This window comes from Diuraphis noxia, unplaced genomic scaffold, assembly GCF_037042655.1.
Source record: "Diuraphis noxia isolate RWA-SAM2 unplaced genomic scaffold, SU_Dnox_SAM2 contig0002, whole genome shotgun sequence".
Taxonomy (NCBI): Eukaryota; Metazoa; Arthropoda; class Insecta; order Hemiptera; family Aphididae; genus Diuraphis; species Diuraphis noxia.
Window position 1 is genome coordinate 15,198,120 of NW_028301712.1, and position 20,606 is coordinate 15,218,725.

General features: G+C 30.0%; 2 protein-coding genes across 3 annotated transcripts in view; one reads left to right on the forward strand and one right to left on the reverse strand.

Annotated features, from left to right (window-relative positions):
- The first annotated feature begins 218 nt into the window (after nucleotides 1-218).
- Nucleotides 219-4,922, forward strand: LOC149058134 (uncharacterized). Its single transcript, XM_089220540.1, has 4 exons — nucleotides 219-718; nucleotides 1,902-2,088; nucleotides 4,647-4,754; nucleotides 4,881-4,922. Exons 1-4 carry the CDS (start codon nucleotides 219-221, stop codon nucleotides 4,920-4,922), a joined length of 837 nt encoding a protein of 278 aa, XP_089076666.1.
- Nucleotides 4,923-7,884: 2,962 nt separating this feature from the next.
- LOC107163952 (Ig-like and fibronectin type-III domain-containing protein 1) overlaps nucleotides 7,885-20,606 on the reverse strand; it is a 92,758-nt gene continuing 80,036 nt past the window's right edge. For both annotated transcript variants that reach the window (XM_089219452.1, XM_089219454.1), the window contains exons 18-24: nucleotides 18,684-18,994; nucleotides 15,672-15,825; nucleotides 15,242-15,385; nucleotides 14,566-14,677; nucleotides 12,615-12,817; nucleotides 9,971-10,152; nucleotides 7,885-8,954 (exon numbers count right to left, since the gene is read on the reverse strand). In XM_089219452.1, coding sequence (XP_089075578.1) covers nucleotides 8,796-8,954; nucleotides 9,971-10,152; nucleotides 12,615-12,817; nucleotides 14,566-14,677; nucleotides 15,242-15,385; nucleotides 15,672-15,825; nucleotides 18,684-18,994 — 1,265 coding nt within the window. In that variant the 3' untranslated portion in view covers nucleotides 7,885-8,795. The remainder of the gene's footprint in view (nucleotides 8,955-9,970; nucleotides 10,153-12,614; nucleotides 12,818-14,565; nucleotides 14,678-15,241; nucleotides 15,386-15,671; nucleotides 15,826-18,683; nucleotides 18,995-20,606) is intronic.

Consider the following 20,606-nt stretch of genomic DNA (forward strand, 5'->3'; position numbering starts at 1 on the left):
AAGAATGGGCCTCAATATAAACGAGAATAAGACAAAGTATATGATCATGAGTAGGCGACCAAGAATATTACAGAATCTCATCGTAGATGGATATACATTCGGACAAGTAGAAGATTTAAATATTTGGGAGTCAATTTGAATAATAACGAAATTATATGCATTAAATGCATAACGAAATTAGATTGAGACTAAATACGGCAAATCGTGGCTATTATGCAATGAGTAAATTATTCAGATCTAAGCTTCTTTCCAGAGAAACTAAGAAAAAGCTTTATATTTCCTACTTACGGCCCATAGTAATGTATGGGTGCGAAACGTGGTCCACCACTAAAGGGGACGAGACAAAGCTTTTAATATTTGAAAGAAAGGTCCTCAGAAGAATATATGGTCCCACATATAATACGGAAACAGAGGAATACGAAAGGAGAACAAATGCAAATATCGAAAGAATCTTTAATGGACCAAATATCCAAAAATATCTTGTTTCAAAGAGACTGGAATGGGCTAGTCACATATGGCGAGATAAGGACAGCCAAATGAGACAAGTTGTGGTATATAAACCAAATAAAATACGCCCCAGAGGAAGACCACGTCAGCGTTGGATAGATCGGGTAAAGAAAGACCTAATGCAAGTAGATGAAACTGCAATAATTGAGGATGCATACAACAGAGACCGATGGAAAGGCTTAGTAGAAGCAACGAAGGGCCTTAATGGCCTGTAGAAGCTAAATAAAAAAAATCATTGTTTAAACGAATGTCTGAACAAATTTAAAATCAAAAATTCTACGCGAGTATATTTTAATATAAAAGTTTTCGTATGCAAAATTTACATATACGTTTTGAGTCTACTCGACGTGATTCAATAATATTATTATTATAATTATTCGATGAATTACCAGTAAACGTATAGGTACAAAAAAAAAAAAAACTTAAGAGTTACCCACCTCAAATCCCACCCTTTACACGTGCACTTGTAGGTAGCTATTACAATAATTCAGTGATGGTTATGGAGAGAGGGGTTGGGAATCTTTACCCCCTACATTTATACATAATTTTATGACGTGGAAAACTGCAATGACTGCAACGCATACTGTAATAACTGAAACACCGACGTGATGTCATAGACGACAAATAATTGTCAGTGTTGAATCCAGACGACTTTTATGGGAAGCTAAATTATTTTTTTTTCAAATCTCTGCATACATTTTAGTGATATCGATTGTATTATTATTACCAGCTATTATTTTATTGAAATGAATATAGCACGTTTGACATTTGATACATAACATATCGTTAAATGTATTTATTTTTTTTTTAATATAATTCATTTTGTATAATATATTAGAAAACATTGGTAGTATAGTTACGCATTTATTTTCATGTTGACATTTCTATTTTTTCTTGTTTTTTTTTTCGACTGGCGCTTGGAAAAAGTGCAAATAATCTTCTCGCCTTCGATACTTTTTTTCGTCATACATTATCCCACAATATGTCTTGTCCTGAATTTGGTAAATACATTGCGAGTATATGTACGTTATTGAAATTTTGATGAGAAAAAACATTGTCAAAAATATGTCAATCGTTAGTAATAATAAAATATAATAAAATCGTAACGAGTATTGTCCAATCTGGCCCACTTACAAACTTAATATCAATAATATCCATACAACCATATACTATGGTCTGTGGAAGTCTAACACTTGGACTCTATTTTTACAAATTTTTAAATTTTAACACACTTTTAGTCAGCCGCCTCATGACTTAAATGGCCCAAAATTATGGCGGACCTCTGAATTTTACTCGGTACCAAATTCGCCGGACCAATTTGGCCCTGAATTTGTTTTAATACATTTTTTTAATACAATATATGTAATATGTATAGTACATATTTTTGTCGACAGTTGTAATTTTCGGTTGGTGTTGTTGAAGGGTGGTGTGGGGGTGGGAGGAGAGTTGAATGAAATTCCAGATAACATCGATCCCCTCGGTGTACCTGAATTCAAATTGCACGCAATTGTCATGCGTTCACTTTTCGAACATTCATCCCACACGTCTGTAATGTATCGGCCCCCGTCCAGCAATATGGCTGTATATTATACATTCGAATGTCTTTCCCACTTTCCCGCATGTATATACATATAAAATGGTAAAATGTAGGTATATCGTACAAAGTCGGTCGCCTCGTGTAATTAATCTTCGCCACGATAACGACACACGAACACACTTTGTGAGCGAGTGCGGCGACGACACGCGAGACGGTGGTGTGAGAGCCGTCGTCGTCGTGGCACAGTAATGGATGGTTAAACCATTTAAAATGTAATTACTTTCTCTCCGCGAGAGACTTTGACATCGTGATAACAATAACAGTAATGATCATATAATCAGAATAATGATAATAGTAATAATAATAATAATAATAATGCGGCGAGAGAGGAAAACATTGTATTAGGTACAAATACAAAAAGTATATTATATATTATAATGATATCAACCGAACTCAAAGTATAGGTAGTCAAGTGGACGACTTGGTCATTAAAATATCATGTAAAGAGCTCTATGGCCGAGTTGAATCGTATATTATACTTCGGTCCGAATACAATATTAATATTGTTGCTATTATTTTTATTATTATTATCGGACGGTAACCATAAATATTGTCGTTGTGACTTATTATTTTTAGATTCTGAGCGGAGTGAAGAATGTAGTATTGATTTTACCATGATGTGTGTGTTTTTTTGTCCCTGTCATCACGTTTTGGGGCAGTAAAAGTGCTTCGATTTTCGACTTCAGTACCTCGTTAGATCAGAAAGTGAATCTAGTTGGTAAGTGGGGGGGGGGGGATCAAAAGTAAGAAATTCTTAATATTTTTCTAAAAGAGCCATGCGATTTTAAAAAACTTTCGACTTAATTTAAACTATTTATAAGCATATATAATTTTCGATAATTATTAGTTTATTTTAAATTAATATCGATAAAAATTTATTTTGCTGAGTATAGAAAAGCTTGAAAATTTAATACAAGGCTTCTAACACATTGTAACAATAGCAGTTGAAAAATAAAAGAAATATATAGTCACAATTTTTTTTTTATAAGCATTTAAAGTTCAAATTTTTACTAAATACGTAAAAATTACGGCAATGTTCAAATTATCTTAGATAGAAATTCATGAAAGGTAAGGTTTTCTTTTTAAATCTAAGATTTGAACATTTAATACAAGGCTCTTAACATATTTTTACAATAGCAGTTGCAAAATAAAAGAAATACATAGTCACGATATTTTTTTATAAGCATTCAAGCCATTCAAGGTTTGAGTTTTGACAACATAATATTATGTAAAAATCACGAAAATTTACAAATTACTTTAAGCTAGAAATTCATAAAAAAATTTTCTTTTATATCTAAGATTTGAAAATTTAATACATGGCTACTAACATATTTTTACAATAGCAGGTGAAAAATAAAAGAAATATATTAGCACAATTTTTTTTTACAAGCATTAAAAGTTTGAATTTTGACAACATACGTAAAAATCGTGGGAATTCGCAAATTATTTTATGCTAGAAATTCATAAAAAAATGTATTTTTAAATCTAAGATTTGAAAATGTTGAATAATCTATAATATATCCTAGACAGATATACCGTCTCCGCTCAGAATCGTTTTTCGTATACAATGATATAATATATAATTGGATTCAAATTTAATTCCATCCATTACAGTAACCCACTTGTAACCTATTTGTACAGCAGAGCGACATCCACGACTCACCCGCTATATTATTTCCACTACAAATCGCTCCATGCCGCCGACTTAATTTGATAGATGTTTCCACGACGAGTTGTTTAGGAACACACACACGATATTTTTGTGACAGTAATATCGTAGGAACTCTAGGAACCGCACTCGTTTTGAAAAATTTATCAAAATAACGCGTAACACTGTCCCGGAATAATTTTACTTCATTTTAAATTAAAATTAATTTATTCCATCCGTCGCCCATTCTCGTGCTGCGTATATTATAACGGTTTTAAGTATTTCCCCTGTTTAAGTATTTGTCCGTTGTATCTCACGGAACACATTAAAATGCGTATCAATTTCGTGCTTATAAGTTATAATGTCATTTTGCGCGCTGGCTAAAACGCAAAATGCTTTTTTACTCCTATTACTAAAAGGAAGGGTAAAAGCAGGAACGGCAATCATTTTACTGCAAAATTGTTGTCCCGGTTTTAGCTTATTTTGTAATGACCGCATTTTTAATTATTCCGTATAATTTTGCACTTGTCTGATTTTCCAGAGAATAATATCCACCGATAAACTTTTACCGTTTTATAAAATCTTTGATATTATCGTTGTAATTCTTTTTTCATTTTTCATGTCTGAAACAATTTCGAACGCGTACACGAGTGGGTAACACAACGATTATAATGATGATATACAATAATTATCTGTACGCGGTGTGTCGTATAAATTATATAACTTATTATTACATATATCTAAATGACGTGTCCGTACAACACGTGGATTGATCGAAACGGTAATTTATTTCTACCGTTCTCGAGTAATTTATTATTCAACATTTTATTTTCATATCAATCCGCCACGCCAAACGTTTATTATAATTTATTACCACGCGTGGTATACATATAGAGTATATCATTGTGTACATCATGTGCTGTTGTTGTTGTTGTTGTTGTTGTTGTTGTCATTGTTATCTTCAGACATAATTACCCGCGGTGTTGTGATGGTGGTGGTCAGGTGTGTATGTTCCATGAAAAAAAAAGGAATCGAATGTTCGTTTTTTATCACCGAGCATTGGTACAATAATAAGACGAGCCTGTGCATAATGTAATAATTATTGTACGTCCGAATTATCGATTACAGTATTATGCCGAACTGTGTGAAGCTAGACCAATAGGACGGTAAACGGTTGAACTCGAACTATATTATTGTCACGACAGTCGCGTAAAAAAAGAACGCTTTGTGTAGTGTACATCACAGTTAAAGATTTTTATCGACAAGAGACCGTGGAGCAGAAGAATTTCGTCAAAATAATATTTCTCCGGATTCAATAATATAGTCGTGGCAGCTGCAATGTGTGTACATCGGGTGCAATTATAAACAAAAACCAGACAAACAACGGATAAAACCATTTTATGTAGAGCGATTTCACCAAGCATGCTCATACTATTTTGTTTCTTCAATAATATTCTACAGTTATTCAAAATCTGATTTTTGTAATATTCAAATATACACTTAAAGACAGTATTAGTTTCAAATTTTTCAAATGCTTTGTTACTACTTAAGAAGTGTCTTGTAGAGATACGAACTTCTATATATTATTCAAGCTAGATTATCTCTTTCCAAGTGTAAATTATTTTGCGTAAAATTCTTTAGAAAATATTAACTATCGAGATCAAAATTTTAACGGGTAGTTATTGAGCCATTTTACTTAGTATATAAGAGTAAAGGTTCATGATGAGGAGTTTAGGATGGGTTATGGGCTATAGTAATTTGAAAATGACTGTAATTTCTATTAGGTTATTGATCAGTGTTTATAATTTATAAAAAAAAAAAAAAAAAAAACGTAAGTCTATAATAAATACTACTATATCCGATATTACATACCTACACTTATTTTAATACATTTTTTATTTTTGTAAATCAATTTTAAAAGACTATACATCCAAGAAATAAAAATTTTAACGAGTTAAAAACTACCATTAGAATTTTGAACTAAGTGTGTATACAGAAATGTTCGGAAAAATTATCCAATGAATAATTCAAAATAAAGTGAGAATTTATCATTTGATAAACTTCAGGTTTATTGTATCGCCACAAAACACTCACATTAAGTATATAGTATAGGACTTGGACCGCCAACCTTTTACAGTAAGTGAGCTACATTAAAATGTTAAGTATCTGGTGATCGACCACTATTTATTTAAGTAAGTTTATTATTTATATTATAATAATATGCAGTATAATAATGAATTGCATATCTAGTAATTCTTCTTTTATTATTTATTTAGAATAATTGTGTAAAATAAAATAATTAAAAGACAAAATCGTCATCGGTTGGTGGCTTCTACATTCAAAATTTTCAATTTTCCTTTTGTCAATTAGCTCAAACTCTTGTACCGATTGTGTATATTATTAATAAAGAAAAAAAAAATTATTTATCCATCGGGAAATTTCTTCACTGATGATAAAAATACTTTAAATTGTATATTATAATGCGTAATAGTGCGTTTAAGGTTTTGATGTGAGCAAGCCTATATTGGGATAATTAATCTTTAAAACGAACGATCAATTATATCCATCTAAAGATCGACTGGATGGCTACCCCTGCTATGGGACTTAGGTAGTACAAAATATGTTGATAATGTTCAAATATGGCCTTTAAGCATATTTGAAAATTCCAAAATCATATTTTGAATGACTGTGTTGTTAAAAAGACAAAAGAAGGTGAGCATGCTTGGATAATCACCCTGTTTAGGTATAGTTTAATCTGTATAAGTACGCCATATACTTACATAAGTTATTTTCGGGTAAACAATATTCGCCGATCACGGACAACAGTAATCGGTGTCCGATAGGTTAGGTTATAACGATATAAGTACCCATATATTATAATATTTTTCCATCGTTTCACGGGAAGCATTTTGCGTAGACTCACAATTATGACATCGGTGAAGACGATTTTACCGAATTATTATAGCCATCGACGCCAATATCGGGGAACATTACCCAAATAAAATTCATATTGAAACACGCCTATAAACACGATCCAACAGTTCACAAAGTGTCCTATTGTAATTGCCATACACGGAATAATAAATTGTCGAAATTCGATGTACAGCAATTAACAGTGATCGGAAAACCTGACGACATATTATTATGATAATTTTTGGTGAAAAGTTTTGCGTCACCATATTCGTATAATGTATAAGTAGTACCTACCTACTATCTACCTATACCTAATAACCACTGTTACTGCGTCCGCTACTCACACTACCATATTTGTTGTTATACGTAAGGTGTTACACGGTGCACACGGTGCGCACGACGATAATAGTCATCTCGAGAACCCTTCCCGAAATAATATTTCCACGGGCAAATTGTTTCTCGCCTGCAGCCGTGTATACATTCTTCACTTAAAAACCTCGTTCTCAAATTATGTACACGCAACGCTCACCTTCACCCATTACTGCGGTAATACGTATATACCCAACCTTTCTGGAAATTTCACGATATAATTTATTTTCAAAGTTCATTAACTTGATCTTAATTCAATTGCTTCATTCTTCCCAGCATTTATCTAATTAAATTCCTGGCTAAAATTGAAACGATTCCACACTGATACGGCAGCAATTAAATTGTACGGCTCATAGCTAGGGCGGTATCATAACAATATTATGTGCTGTAATTATTATTGTATGAATATTTAGACACTAACGATATGTTATTAAAGCAATACCTACGATACAATATACCACTGCAGTAATAATATTAAATATCCTAATAAATGCGATAAGTGCGATAGTGTAGTATTATAATTGTACTTACCATTTTCCTCTTTCATTAAAATTTAAACAATATAAAATCTAAAGGGTATAATAATATACTAAAGATAATCGAGTAAGACTTGTTCGTTTAGGAGTAGTATTGTGCAAACAGATCCTCTTCTGTTGTCAGTTCTAATAGGAAAAAAAAGACTTGTTCGTTTTAAATGTACGTAAATAAGTCACCGACTAATTGTTATAATTTTCCATTTACAGACATGCATATTTGATAAAGGTTATCGTTGCATACTTATATCACGCACATTGCTCGCAAGGAATAATACATTTAAAGGTAAGAGATTAAATAATTTAACAACAGAGAATAAACAAAACACTCTTATATTTTCGCATGTAATCCTATATAATATACTGTACAAAAACCACAAGTTCATTAAAATTTCAATAATTGTAATTCTATTCGATTTTAATATACGACGGGTGCGAATTGTTATTTTGTATCTGTATATTTATATTTTATATAATATATAGATATTATAATAGAGATCACAGTGGTTACCAACGTTAATACGTCTTAAAGATAATTTCTCTTATTTTACAAAAAGGTCTTAAACAATAATATTACACTTAAATAAAAACATCTTACAATATTATATACCTAACAATGACTATACATAGTAGCGGTTAGGTTTAAGGTATTGGTATTATTTACGTATGGTACATTAATATAATATTATTAACAAGATGCTTTCAGACATCAATACCACATATATCATGTGAACATAAAATACTGTTTATATAATATATATTATAATACCCTAAAGAAACTCATCTAATGACCAGTTAATATATCAACATACATTTAAACGCCCTTTAATGTAAGCATCAAACACACGATATGATATATCGCTTCGTATCATATTTGTTCATTTGAGATTTTTGTTTAATATAACTAAAGTAAAGTGTGGACACGACATGGAAAAACGCTGAATTAGAAATTATTATTCAACTGGATACAAGTAGATCTCTCTTCCAAACCACCGCCCCCCTCCTAAAACTAGACATACCTTTATAATACATGGTATTTATATTTTTTTTTCGTGTTATTAAAAATACGATTTTGCGTCCTTAGTGCTTAAAATAAAATTCAATATACCGTATATAAATCATATAAACAATCAATGTGATTTCACTGATTTCTACATAAATATATATAATATGTATTTTTTTTTTTTTAGTGGGGAAAGTGGGATATAGTTTATCCGACCTGTAGTCTCTATGGCTTCAATCTTTTAAACCCAGCTCCGTCTGATCCAAGTTTAAGTTCTTCGTATAATGTTGGTGGCACTTCGGTAGCTGTATGCAAATGGTCTTGTTTCCATTCGGCAGTATTGAGTCCGTTAGCTGTGCCCGAATAAGGTAAATCAGTATGGTTCTGTAACACACGGGTAAGATTATCATTTGTTATTACTTAATTAATTATTAAACAATCGAAATGGTTATTAATCATTTCCGTTGTTCAAGTAATAAGTATAATACTATATTATACAATTTACTTTTGTATCAATACTAGGCACAAATGACGTAAATGCTAAGATGCTACTTATTTAAAACAAAAACGTATTCAATTCGTTTAATAAACAATATGAAATAACTAATATGCAGATATATTATACATAATAGGTACTGCAAAAATGGTAGGTACTTAAATTATTACTCTTGTTGAGAAATAAGCCAAAAAGTATAAATGAAATTAATTTTTACTTTAATAAAGTGGATTATGAACTATATTATCCTTTTAATCAGTTTAATAAAATGTCATAATATTTCATATGTACACAATTCATTTTTTTTTTTTTTAAATGTCAATAATGAAATATTTTCAATTTATTTTTGGTTTTTAATTATTTAAAAACTCACTCTGTCCAGCTTACAAATTATTTTTATATTAATTGTTTAAACAATTGTATGTCAACAATAGAAATTTTTATATGTTAATTAAATATAGTTCAACGTACACTATCAAAAGTATCATGAGTAAATCTGAGTAAAGTTGTTGAGAACTTTGTAGACTTATTCATGCAAATGTACCTTAGTAAAATTAAAAGTATATAGAATAGAATATTTGATTTTTAAAACAAAAGTTATAAGTACGAAATTCGACACATTATATTTTATCATAAAATTGTCATTTTTGATGTATCGTATAAAATATATTTAGTAATGAATTATGTTTATGTACTTAATGTTTAAAAACTCGACCTTTTAACAAGTGATATTAAACAGTTATGTTTGGCTAAAAGTATGAATTTTAATTGTTGGTATATTTGCATGAAAAGTTATGCAGTTACTGCTCTTTTAAAAATAAATAAATTTACCTATGTCTAACTAAAAAAAAAAAACTGTTGCAATAATAATAAAAATAATTTTAGAAGTAAAATATATAATTACCATATTTTCCATGTTGACTTCCCTTAGGTAACTTGGATTTTCAAATGAAACACCACTTGACGATTTGTGCAATAAATTACCATGGCCATGCATGTAATATACTACACCAGCTACTATACCTCCGACGATCAAAATTGCGACAAATACACCAAATATAGTTCCAATATCTGCACGGGTTTCACCTAAAATGTAAAAATAATAAACAAACATAATTTGAGTATATTCAAATACGGTTTCGTTGAATTGGATATACTTAATTCAAAAATAGGGATACATATTATATAATTCCAATTAAAAACAGTATTCATTTTTACTATATTTTTTTTCTTTTACAACTTAGAAAACTAGCAGGTAAACTGATTTTAACTATGCAATAAAATAATGAACTCTGAAACGATATATTTTACTGTTGATTCTTAAATATTTATTTTATACTTATATGCATTCAATATACGTATATATTACTTGATATAAAATTTAACTTCTCTTGATCCGACTCTTTTATAAATAATATTCGTCTACACAGTAAGATCACTGTGTATTAAATATTTTCTAAAATGCAATTTACGTATGAAATAATATTGAACAACTTTTTTCATTACTAATAATTGAAATATCCGGTACAAATTTTAATATATATTATTAAATTATTTGCTCTGATGCAGAGTGTTGTTGAAAGTACGATATTATATTAATACTCAATTGGCGTTTACTGGTTGTATGTGGGATATAATATTTCTTTTTTTAAATACATAAACAAAATATCACAATATTAAAGATACCGGAAAAATATGTCACGGCAGTGGTGTAGCTAAATAGCCTACCCAGGACGCCGTGTAATTCAAGAATTAAAAAAAAATCCGTTTAATTTTTATACCTTCATTTAAATTAATGATTCTAAAGAATAAATAAATTAAAAATATGTATTTTTATCTTTTGTTAAATATAATTAAAAAACTTGGCAAAAAAATATAACTAAAATAAACGGATCCTAATGAAAGAATAAAAAAAATCTAATCAATTCCTACAACAACAACTTAACAACTTGTCATAGAAATTTGTATGAAAAAGAGCAAATTTTAAGAAGTATTATTTTGCTTTTATTTTGAGTTACAAACCACAATATATTTTAATTTCCTTCCGATTGAGTATTAACTAATAAATTACTAATTTCCAACTGTTTTAATCAAATACTTATGAGACACAGCTTAAAGTATTTTACTTATTTCAAATACAAACATCAAATAAATAAAATTTGTATTATGAAAACGTTACATAAATTAAAATTGTATTTCATACTTTGCTTACAAATAATAGACACTTTAAACTAAAAGTTAAAGTTCTTATGTATAAAACACTTCTAAAACCAATGTGGACCTACGGTCTTCAATTGTTGGGTACTACTAAAGTATTTAATATCAACAAAATCCAACAGTTCCAGAATATTGCTCTTAGAAAAATTACAAATGCTCTACCTTTTGTGTCTAATTATACCCTACATAAAGACCTTATATTGAAAACTGTGACAGAAGAAGCTGTAGATTTCTACAAATGCTTCCATAATCGCCTACAGACCCACCAAAATCAGCAAAAAACATTTATAAAGAGCTTCTACACCCAAACCATACTGGGAAACCCCGGGCGTCGTCTAAAAAGGAACTGGTTCCGTGACTTGTTATAAATAAATATAAAAAAAATAAAATAAAAACAACCAAGTTCTAGACTCTAGACAGCGTTAATTCCCAGCCAAGTGTCACCATTGGTGATTTCTTAATTGAAAATATTCATGCTACTATTATAACATCATATATACTTATTGTGCTATGTTGTACAGATTGTGTATTTCAAATTGTGAAATAAAAAAAATAAAAAAGTATTTCATAGTAAAATGTATAAGACAATGCATTAACGAGTTGACAAATTAAATGTAATGTAATATAATTTAACTTTTTAAGTAAACGTGTAATTTTCAATTATACTATAAATATTTATTCAATTTACTACAAACTTGAGTTTAACAAAATATAAAAATTTCATTCAGATTGCAATCCCAGATGACTTAGAGATTGTACTTTTTATTTTATATTATTATTATCATCTTATTTTTGAACAGAGTTGTTATACCAATGGTTTATGCTCAGATTAATTATTATTATAATCACCAAAAAGTATAATTAACTATCATCTAGATTGATAAGTTTAATAAATTAAATTATATTTAACTATTTGCACATTTTATAATTTTTATTCATCTTAATATAAATTATTAAACATTATTTATAATATATCCCATCTTCCGTAATTGAAATAAAAGCTATGAATGTACATACTACAAACTATTTATATTTTTAAAATATGGTTTTGAGGAGCTGTCAAAAATAAACCATAATATATAGTCTAATTACAGTGTTTACAATGTTTCATCAATAATATATTTTTTTAAATGTAAAGTTTGTTATTTGTTAATATACCAGCGCTTGGTAAAAACCAACAAAACATTATTCTACTTCAAAAACTTGTTTTTTTATTCTTGCGATCGGTATTTTCATCGTTACGGTAAACATTTTACGACTACTAATATATACAATATTTTTTTTATATATGTTATTTCAACTTTTTTGTATCACAAGCTAAATAAACTCACCCATGCTAGCCGCCGACGTGACGTCTTTTTCGGCAGTAGTAAATCTAATAGGTTCAGTCAGCGTACTCATGCCCCTCGAATTACCGGCTTTGATAACTAACTCGTATGTCAAATCGTCCTTAAGGCCACTAATTTTCATGGACGTTTCCTTCGTGTCGTTCTTTTCTGGTGGAATGTTGTTGCCCACGCGTCTCCAAAATACCCTAAAAACGAAAAAGCGCATACATAAAATCGTAGAGTTCTACGTAGAATGTATCCCATGTCCTGCTGTCGCACTAAAATTCTAAAATCCCTCTACCCTCTTATTTTTCAGGTTGGCCTGTATTATCTGATTTTAAAAAATGGATACACAAATACTTGTTTTTAGGATAGATTTTTTAATCATCCGCTTTTAGTTTTTCACTTTTAGTGCACTGTTCAGAATACACAAATTAAACGAATTAGCTGATTCTTTTAGTATTCTCACCTAATATTTGAGTTTTCAAAAAATTAATTCCATTGAATATTAGATTATAATATATTATGTTAAGGTATCTAAATATTGGGTCACGAGTAAGATATTGGTGAGTCATATTTTAATAAATGGTTTGATTTTTGCAAAATAACGTATAAAAACAAGGGTTAGGTTATGGGGGTTGTCGCTCTTCTGTAAAGAAAGTTTCAAATATATTTACCTAACTATTAAGACTTTTCAATGCAATGGATGGGATAAATTTAAATTCAATGATAGTTCATTATTTACGTAATACGGTGCTGAGTAAAAACGATAATATATTAACACTCAGCCTTTATTTCTGAATTTATCTCAAAATTTATTTAGATTACTATTTGCAATTTACTTTTTTTATTAATAATACAGTATTAAATTGAATTTTCGCCAAAAACATCAAAAGTTTATATTTTATTAAAAGATATATTATTTGTATATACGTTTAATATAAATATATTTTGTAATAAACTTATAAGTTAATCCAAACGTACCTTAGAACGAAATAAATATTTTAAAATTAGTTTGAGTATAGATAGAATGATATTATATTGTGATGTTATACTAATATCATACATAAAACAATAATATACAATATCGCAAAAAAGTTTCAAGTCTCTAAAATTAATACATATTGTATTTTTTTTTTTTTTTTTTTTATAACTAAGTTTAATATTATAAGATGGAAAATCATTATTTTTCATTTAAATATCCAAACTAGAACTTGAAAAATATCCATCAAAGAATAGTACGTATTTATTTTGATACTTTTAGAATGCTGTAACACTAGTTTATAAAGAATTGTATACAACATTTTCAAGTTATATTACTTATATAAAAATAAATTAGGTATACAGAATTAAAAATTGTGCTTTTGACATTTATTAGTTGTAAGAACGATTTATTAGGAATATTGTATTACAATATCCAGATTTTTTGATAATATTCGCTATTGTTAAGCAAATTCTGTTTATTCATCGCCCCGATCAGAATCTAAAATTGTTGGATTTAGGCAATCGTATTATCAGGAAAAACATTTCTATAATATTAGATACTATAATACTACATTACATTAAACACCCCCGTCAGATGTTGATTCGAATCATATGAATAGAAAACTCGTTTTTTTCGGCATTCTCGAATACGAGATTACTTCCTCCCATTTAACCGTAAACGATGATATATATATATTAAATCATTTTTAACTTTCTTTTAGTGACAGCATCCATTTTGAAGGAATAAAAACTTAAAAACGATAACGATTGAAATAGAATTTTTCCAAATTTAGTCATGTCTTAAAATTAGGTATGTAAACTAAACATTTTTAAAAACATTTGTGTCTTGAGAATTAAGAGTGCATTAAGTTAAATAGATCACTTCGTATAAATTATATTACTATTATGACTATCAAACTTTGCAGGTTTTTTAATCATGTGAAATAATAGTTAATTTAGTCTCTCGTACCTGTATACTTCAACGGTCTGCGGGTTCTTTGCTGGCGGATCCCACTTGACCGTGATAGTGTGTGAGTCTACGTTTTCCAAACGTATATTAATTGGCGGCCCTGGTAATTTATCTACAAAAAATGTTGAATAAAACTATAGCAACACAATAAAATATGATTATAACGACGTAATTATAGTACTAAAATTAACTCGGTGGCATATAAACAGAACGGAAAAACTTAAAGTTTAATATGAATTTCTTACAAGAGTGAAATAAAGTATATTTCTGTCTCTTATACCAATTAAAACTACTCTGGATAACTCAAAATACTGGTTTCCATAACCAGCCTTTTTTTTTTTTACCAGAAAAAACTAGGGCCGGGTGGAAACTGTATCACAATACTGCCACCTATAACCAATCTACAACCAAGATATTGTAACTCGAGCAGTTGTAATGAAGGTTATAAATGGATGTTTTTTAAGGTAATTAATTAATACCTCACCACCCACTCATGATCAAATGTATAATTCAGTGTTCAAAATTAATTTCAACAAAACAGTTTCCTTTTTTTTATTTCTGAAATCCTCCATACTCGAATTTGACGTCCACCCCATCCCCCGAAAAAATGGATCAAGAAACAATTTTGCACACCTATTACAAATTATTATACTCGGGGCACTAAATGCTTCTATACCTCTGAGCTCATGGAAGCAGGCCAGTATGGACTTGGAATAAGACAACACGCACATCTTGTTGTTTACGGGTTCACCGCGACACCACTCCAAACAGCGTCTGGGCACACCGCGATCCGAACAGCAGGCTCTGTGATCCGACCCATCTGAAACACGAAAATACATCATGTACATGATATAATAATATGTATATTTTAATTGTATGTATAACAAAATATCCTAATGTTGCGGATTAACTGTGTGCAATATTATGTTAAATTAAAATTTAATTGTAAATATATATATATATATGTAAATGTTGAAATAAATTGTAAAACCACAAAGTTTCAATAAAAAAAAAAAATAAAAAAACTGTGTGCAATGGACAATTTGCTATGCAATGTATATAATAATTATATATTATTAATAATTCAAAATATGATAGGTAGATACCTGATGCGCATTTCATTAGCTTGTCAAAATCGTTGAAACAATCAGCTCTACCAATGGCCACGTTTATGTCCAAATACGACGAAGAACACGCGTCCAAGCAACCGGCTGTCACATTTTGTTGAACGCAACATTGAGTAACGTTGTTAGTCGTCACCTATAAATAAATACAGATCCATATTAAATGCATATACTTCCTTTTCAAATGTATATAGTTAGATGTATATAATATATGTATACACAATATATGACATGAGATAGACTATATCGAACGCATTGCTACAGCTAATGGATATTGAGCATAGTTAAATAGTGTATTAAGTGCATTGTTGAAATCGTGGTTGTGAGGTCGAGTGTTGGATGGAAGCGGAAAAGCAATATTATAATTGTTTTCAAGTATACAGAAATACGATGTACAGTATGAAAAAAGTATGGTTTCACATATGATACTTGATTGGTTTTTATTTTACTCAAAATTGACGATTTTCGATTACGAATAATTAAGTTTTAATAATATTATTTTAAAATGTATTATCATCACCAATTTCAGTAAAAGATTCAAATATAAACTGATCTCCAGCACAATTTCAAACTTGCTCTGTGGTAGAATATTCATTAAAATCGTGAGATACATACTAATCAGAAAATTGTTTGGGACTACTAACCACTTGGTAATAACTGACAACTGTTCTATTATTATGTAATATTTTGTAAGTTATCTATTTAACACATATTAAAATTTTATTTAAGTATATGATGTTCTAACATTATTTTTGTAACAATATAATTAATATTAATTAAAATATATATAAGAACAAAAATAGTAATGATAATAAGAATACACAATACTTATAGAAGAACTTTAAAAGTTAGTGTTCTAATTTCTTATTTTTCGATCTGGATATCTATACACTAATTATAATTCAAGATTCGCCCTAAAGTAAAACTGTAAAAGATTTTCATTTGCCTATATTCGTTGATCGTTAATGGGTAAACTTAAATATTGTACAAATTTAGAATCATATCATACTTATAATAAATAATTTCGAATTCATATAGGTATTTTATCGATTCGTTGTATATGAATATCATAATATACTGATACTCATACGGGTATAATACCATTACTTTTTCTCTCTGTGATAGTATTATATATCTACACAGTAGCCGGGAAAAGTTTTTCGTATGACCATAATATTATAATAATAATTTGACGGGTTAAACTAAATCGAACGGAATGGATAATATGCAAATGTCATTTGAGACCGGTGATCTGTCTCACTCACCTTTCTCTTTCTCTCTATTACTCTAGCGAATAAGCGCACGTAATTAAACACTTGCGTAGTTGCGTGTTCGTATTTATTTGTATATTATATTTGATGGGCATTAAGACGATTTCAAGGATTTAAAAAAAACGTCGTAATCACCTTTTGTCCGTCAGTTCGAAACAATATGTTCATATTATGCCATCAATTCTCGTTATTATATCGGTCGGTTATAATAATAATGGCGAGCTTAACACGGATTTGCCAAACCACGATCGTCTTGTTTATACCTACCTATAGCGCGTTGCTAAATATTAAATATATGTGTATATATAGTATATACGCATGAGTAGCGTGGTTCCGTCGTCCCGACCGATCCCGCTGCGTTTAATCCCCTAGCGGCCTTTGATCCTATATCGTGACAAATGCTCCACAACTTGACTCTCCCTGGCCGTCACAACCATGGCAGCGGCATTATTACCATTATATATACAATATGTCGGTTCGCTGTGGAGCCCCATCGTATAATTTATAACTAACCCACCGCCCTAGTGTTTTCGTCGCCATTCCGGGGGTGGGTCGGTGGGTGACAAAAAAAAAATATAGTCCTAAGCCCCCGGACTGAACCCAGCTAAGCTATTGCCGTATTTTGTCATTTGCGTGCGTATTCTAAGCCCTCTAAAACTCGTCAATATATATGGTTGTATAGGTATATGAATTCCTATAAAAGAATACACGTGGGGCGCGCGTGTGGATGTATATATACGTAATGTGTGCGAGAGGATGTAGGTGCTTAGAGACAGTACTCGCCCCACTCCATATTTCCCTATCGTGTTATTTGTTTTTATGACTATAATATCAGTGATGTCCCCACCAATTTTCCTCAATGTACCTCACTAAGCCGTCGAGCGTCTGATCAAGAATATTTTATATCTTACTGATGTTTGATAGGAGATGAAGAAATCAGAAAACGATCACAAAGAAAATTGAAATTTCATTTTTTTTTATTTCTAAATCCATACGAAATCAATAGAAATCACCTAAATTTAATAATCATTAAAAGGTGCTTATACCACTCCTTAAAGCAACCTACATTTGATTTGTTATATTATTTTTTCAGCGACCACAATTTTAAAGCCAACCCAACCAGTAGAGATTCAAAATATTTTATCAGTTGAGTGAAAAAAAATTGTGAAAACGATGGGACCTCATTCTAAATTACCAGTTCATTGATTTCCCCTAATTGCTCGAGAGTATACTGTACTGCAGTATATCGGTGATTTTTCAATAAAATATTGAAAGTATTGTATGTCGTAGAATATTATTAGGTACCTTAAATGTTTATTTAGTATAATAATATTATCTTTTGGAAACCCCACCGAATATAATACTATAATACTTAGGTAATATAATATGAAGAGTTTATCTTTCTATCTAGAAACATGATTATTGCATCATCACAAAGCAGCAAATATTCTACGACTAAAACGGGATGCCGAATTTTCTAAGATCGTATATAGGGTGCTGAATAACCCAAAACGTCTGTTCGATTGGTCTTCCACAAATTGTAATGTATCTAAATGTTTATGATAACAAACACGGAACTCGCGCGTTTTTGCATATACTCACGATTACAGGGCGTGTATATGCATACATACATGATAATATACTACACAACGCTTGAGCACAACCCATAATAACTTAAAAATATTCTAATAACGACCGACTCGGCGTGTTTAATTGTACTTACGGAGTTCCTGATGCGCACTGACACGGGTTTGGTGGAGCTTCCGAACGAGTTCTCGGCGTGACAGAAGTAGTCGCCGTCGTCAGTCTCGGTCAGCTTGCTAATGGTGAGCTCCATTACAAATTTGGTATAGTCTTCCTTGGACCGAATCACATTCACATCATGTTTGCCACTTTGAATTACCGGCGTCCGTCCCTGAGCGTCCCGCCAAAACATCATTTTTGGTTCGGGGTGTGCGTCTACCATGCACTCGAGCGTTACGGTGTCACCCAGGTTGGCCATGGTGATTTTCGAAGCCACTAATTTGGGAACGTCTGAAACACGGCATTGGAACCACAATATTATTTTAGGAACGAGATTATATTATGACGATAACGAATTATTATGAAAAGAAAAAATATAATGAAGATAATAACGAGAGTAAAGGCCGCAAATTAAAATAATACGTGGCCGCGCCGTTAAACTCATTATACTGCAGATGCCATGACAAAATGTTCTCCATTTTCACTGGTTAATCGGATCCAGCCACGTAAACGATATACAAACGTTAATATAAACCTAGTTATGAAGCCAATATGGTTCAGTTTTAGAGTAATTCGATATCATTTAACCCTAATGCCAGAATTGCAACGCATATAAGTAATGCAATATTCCATACTCCACCGCTACAGAGAATAATTTTATTATGCGACGTAGTACTGATGTTATAATATTATTATTTTAAGTGTCTAAATTGTATGGTACAAAATCATAATTGTTGCACAGTATTATTAATGACGACGACAAAATATAAATACATATAATATTACTATGTAAATATTATTATTTAAAACATAATACCTATAACTCTATTAAACGCATTTTAACCGTTAAGTCTATTATTATTATATAGGTACAAAAAGCGTTTTGTGTAAGTACATTTATTATATTTTTGATTCGTATTGATTTTATCCCAATATAATATGGAAAACATTAAACGATTTTTTTTTTTAGTTCTGAAGCCTGGTGACTAAGGCCATTAGCTGTTTTAAAGGTTTTGAACTGTGGTAGGGGTAAGGTTTTAGTACGGTAGGTTGTGCTTACAGTTGTTACGGTAGGTAGCAAACACGTGTATGTCTGGCAAGGATTTTAACTGTGATTGGTAGCAGCCAATGCGCCACACCAAGTCACCTAAATGATTTTATAAAGTATCTATTCAGACAAAGTAAACGACTACATTAATTCTTATATAATTTCGAAAATATATTATCATTAGTCATTACACTCGTATTTTTTAAAACGTATATATTTTTTTATATGAGTAAAAATTTGCGATTATTATTTAAACACCTTCAACTATTGTATACATATACACACACACTGCAATATATACATTCATTTACTTGAAATAAACCCAGTTAAACCACAGTAATCGAGTTTAAACAGTGTGTGGAATAGTACTAGATATGTTTGCGTTAAACTTTTATTTTTGGTAACCATTAACCACATTTCGTAGACTTTTATAAATTATAATATATTATATAAAATAAAAATATTAATAATAATGTATATTCATAATATTTAACATATTATACAAGGTGTCCCGTGAGGATTTACCCATTGCGATATTTCCCGAAATAATGGTGATATCGAAATTCAGGTTTTGTAATAAGACTCACAGGGATAAGAACTACAATTATTTCATATTTTAATTTATTTTAATGTTTTGGTAAAAAAGTTAAAGAATATATTTTTTTATTTAATTATTTCAAAAAAAAATTAAAGATAGCCATTTTGTTAAATTTATTTTTCTGAAAATATTGACGTTTCAAAATTTTATTTTCATTAATTTCCTGATTTTTAATATTTTTTTATAGTTTCGAGAAAAATTGTGAATTATTTAACAGCGTAATGTTATCAAACATGTGACCCACCGTGCCACCCGCA

Bases quoted from the DNA above. Each gene is read 5' to 3' on its own strand.
- LOC149058134 (XM_089220540.1), top strand. From the start codon at position 219: ATGAGTAAATTATTCAGATCTAAGCTTCTTTCCAGAGAAACTAAGAAA. The intron at 719-1,901 runs GTAGAAGCTAAA...TTTTGTCGACAG, and splicing joins ACGAAGGGCCTTAATGGCCT to TTGTAATTTTCGGTTGGTGT. The intron at 2,089-4,646 runs GTATATTATACA...GTATACATATAG, and splicing joins CCCCGTCCAGCAATATGGCT to AGTATATCATTGTGTACATC.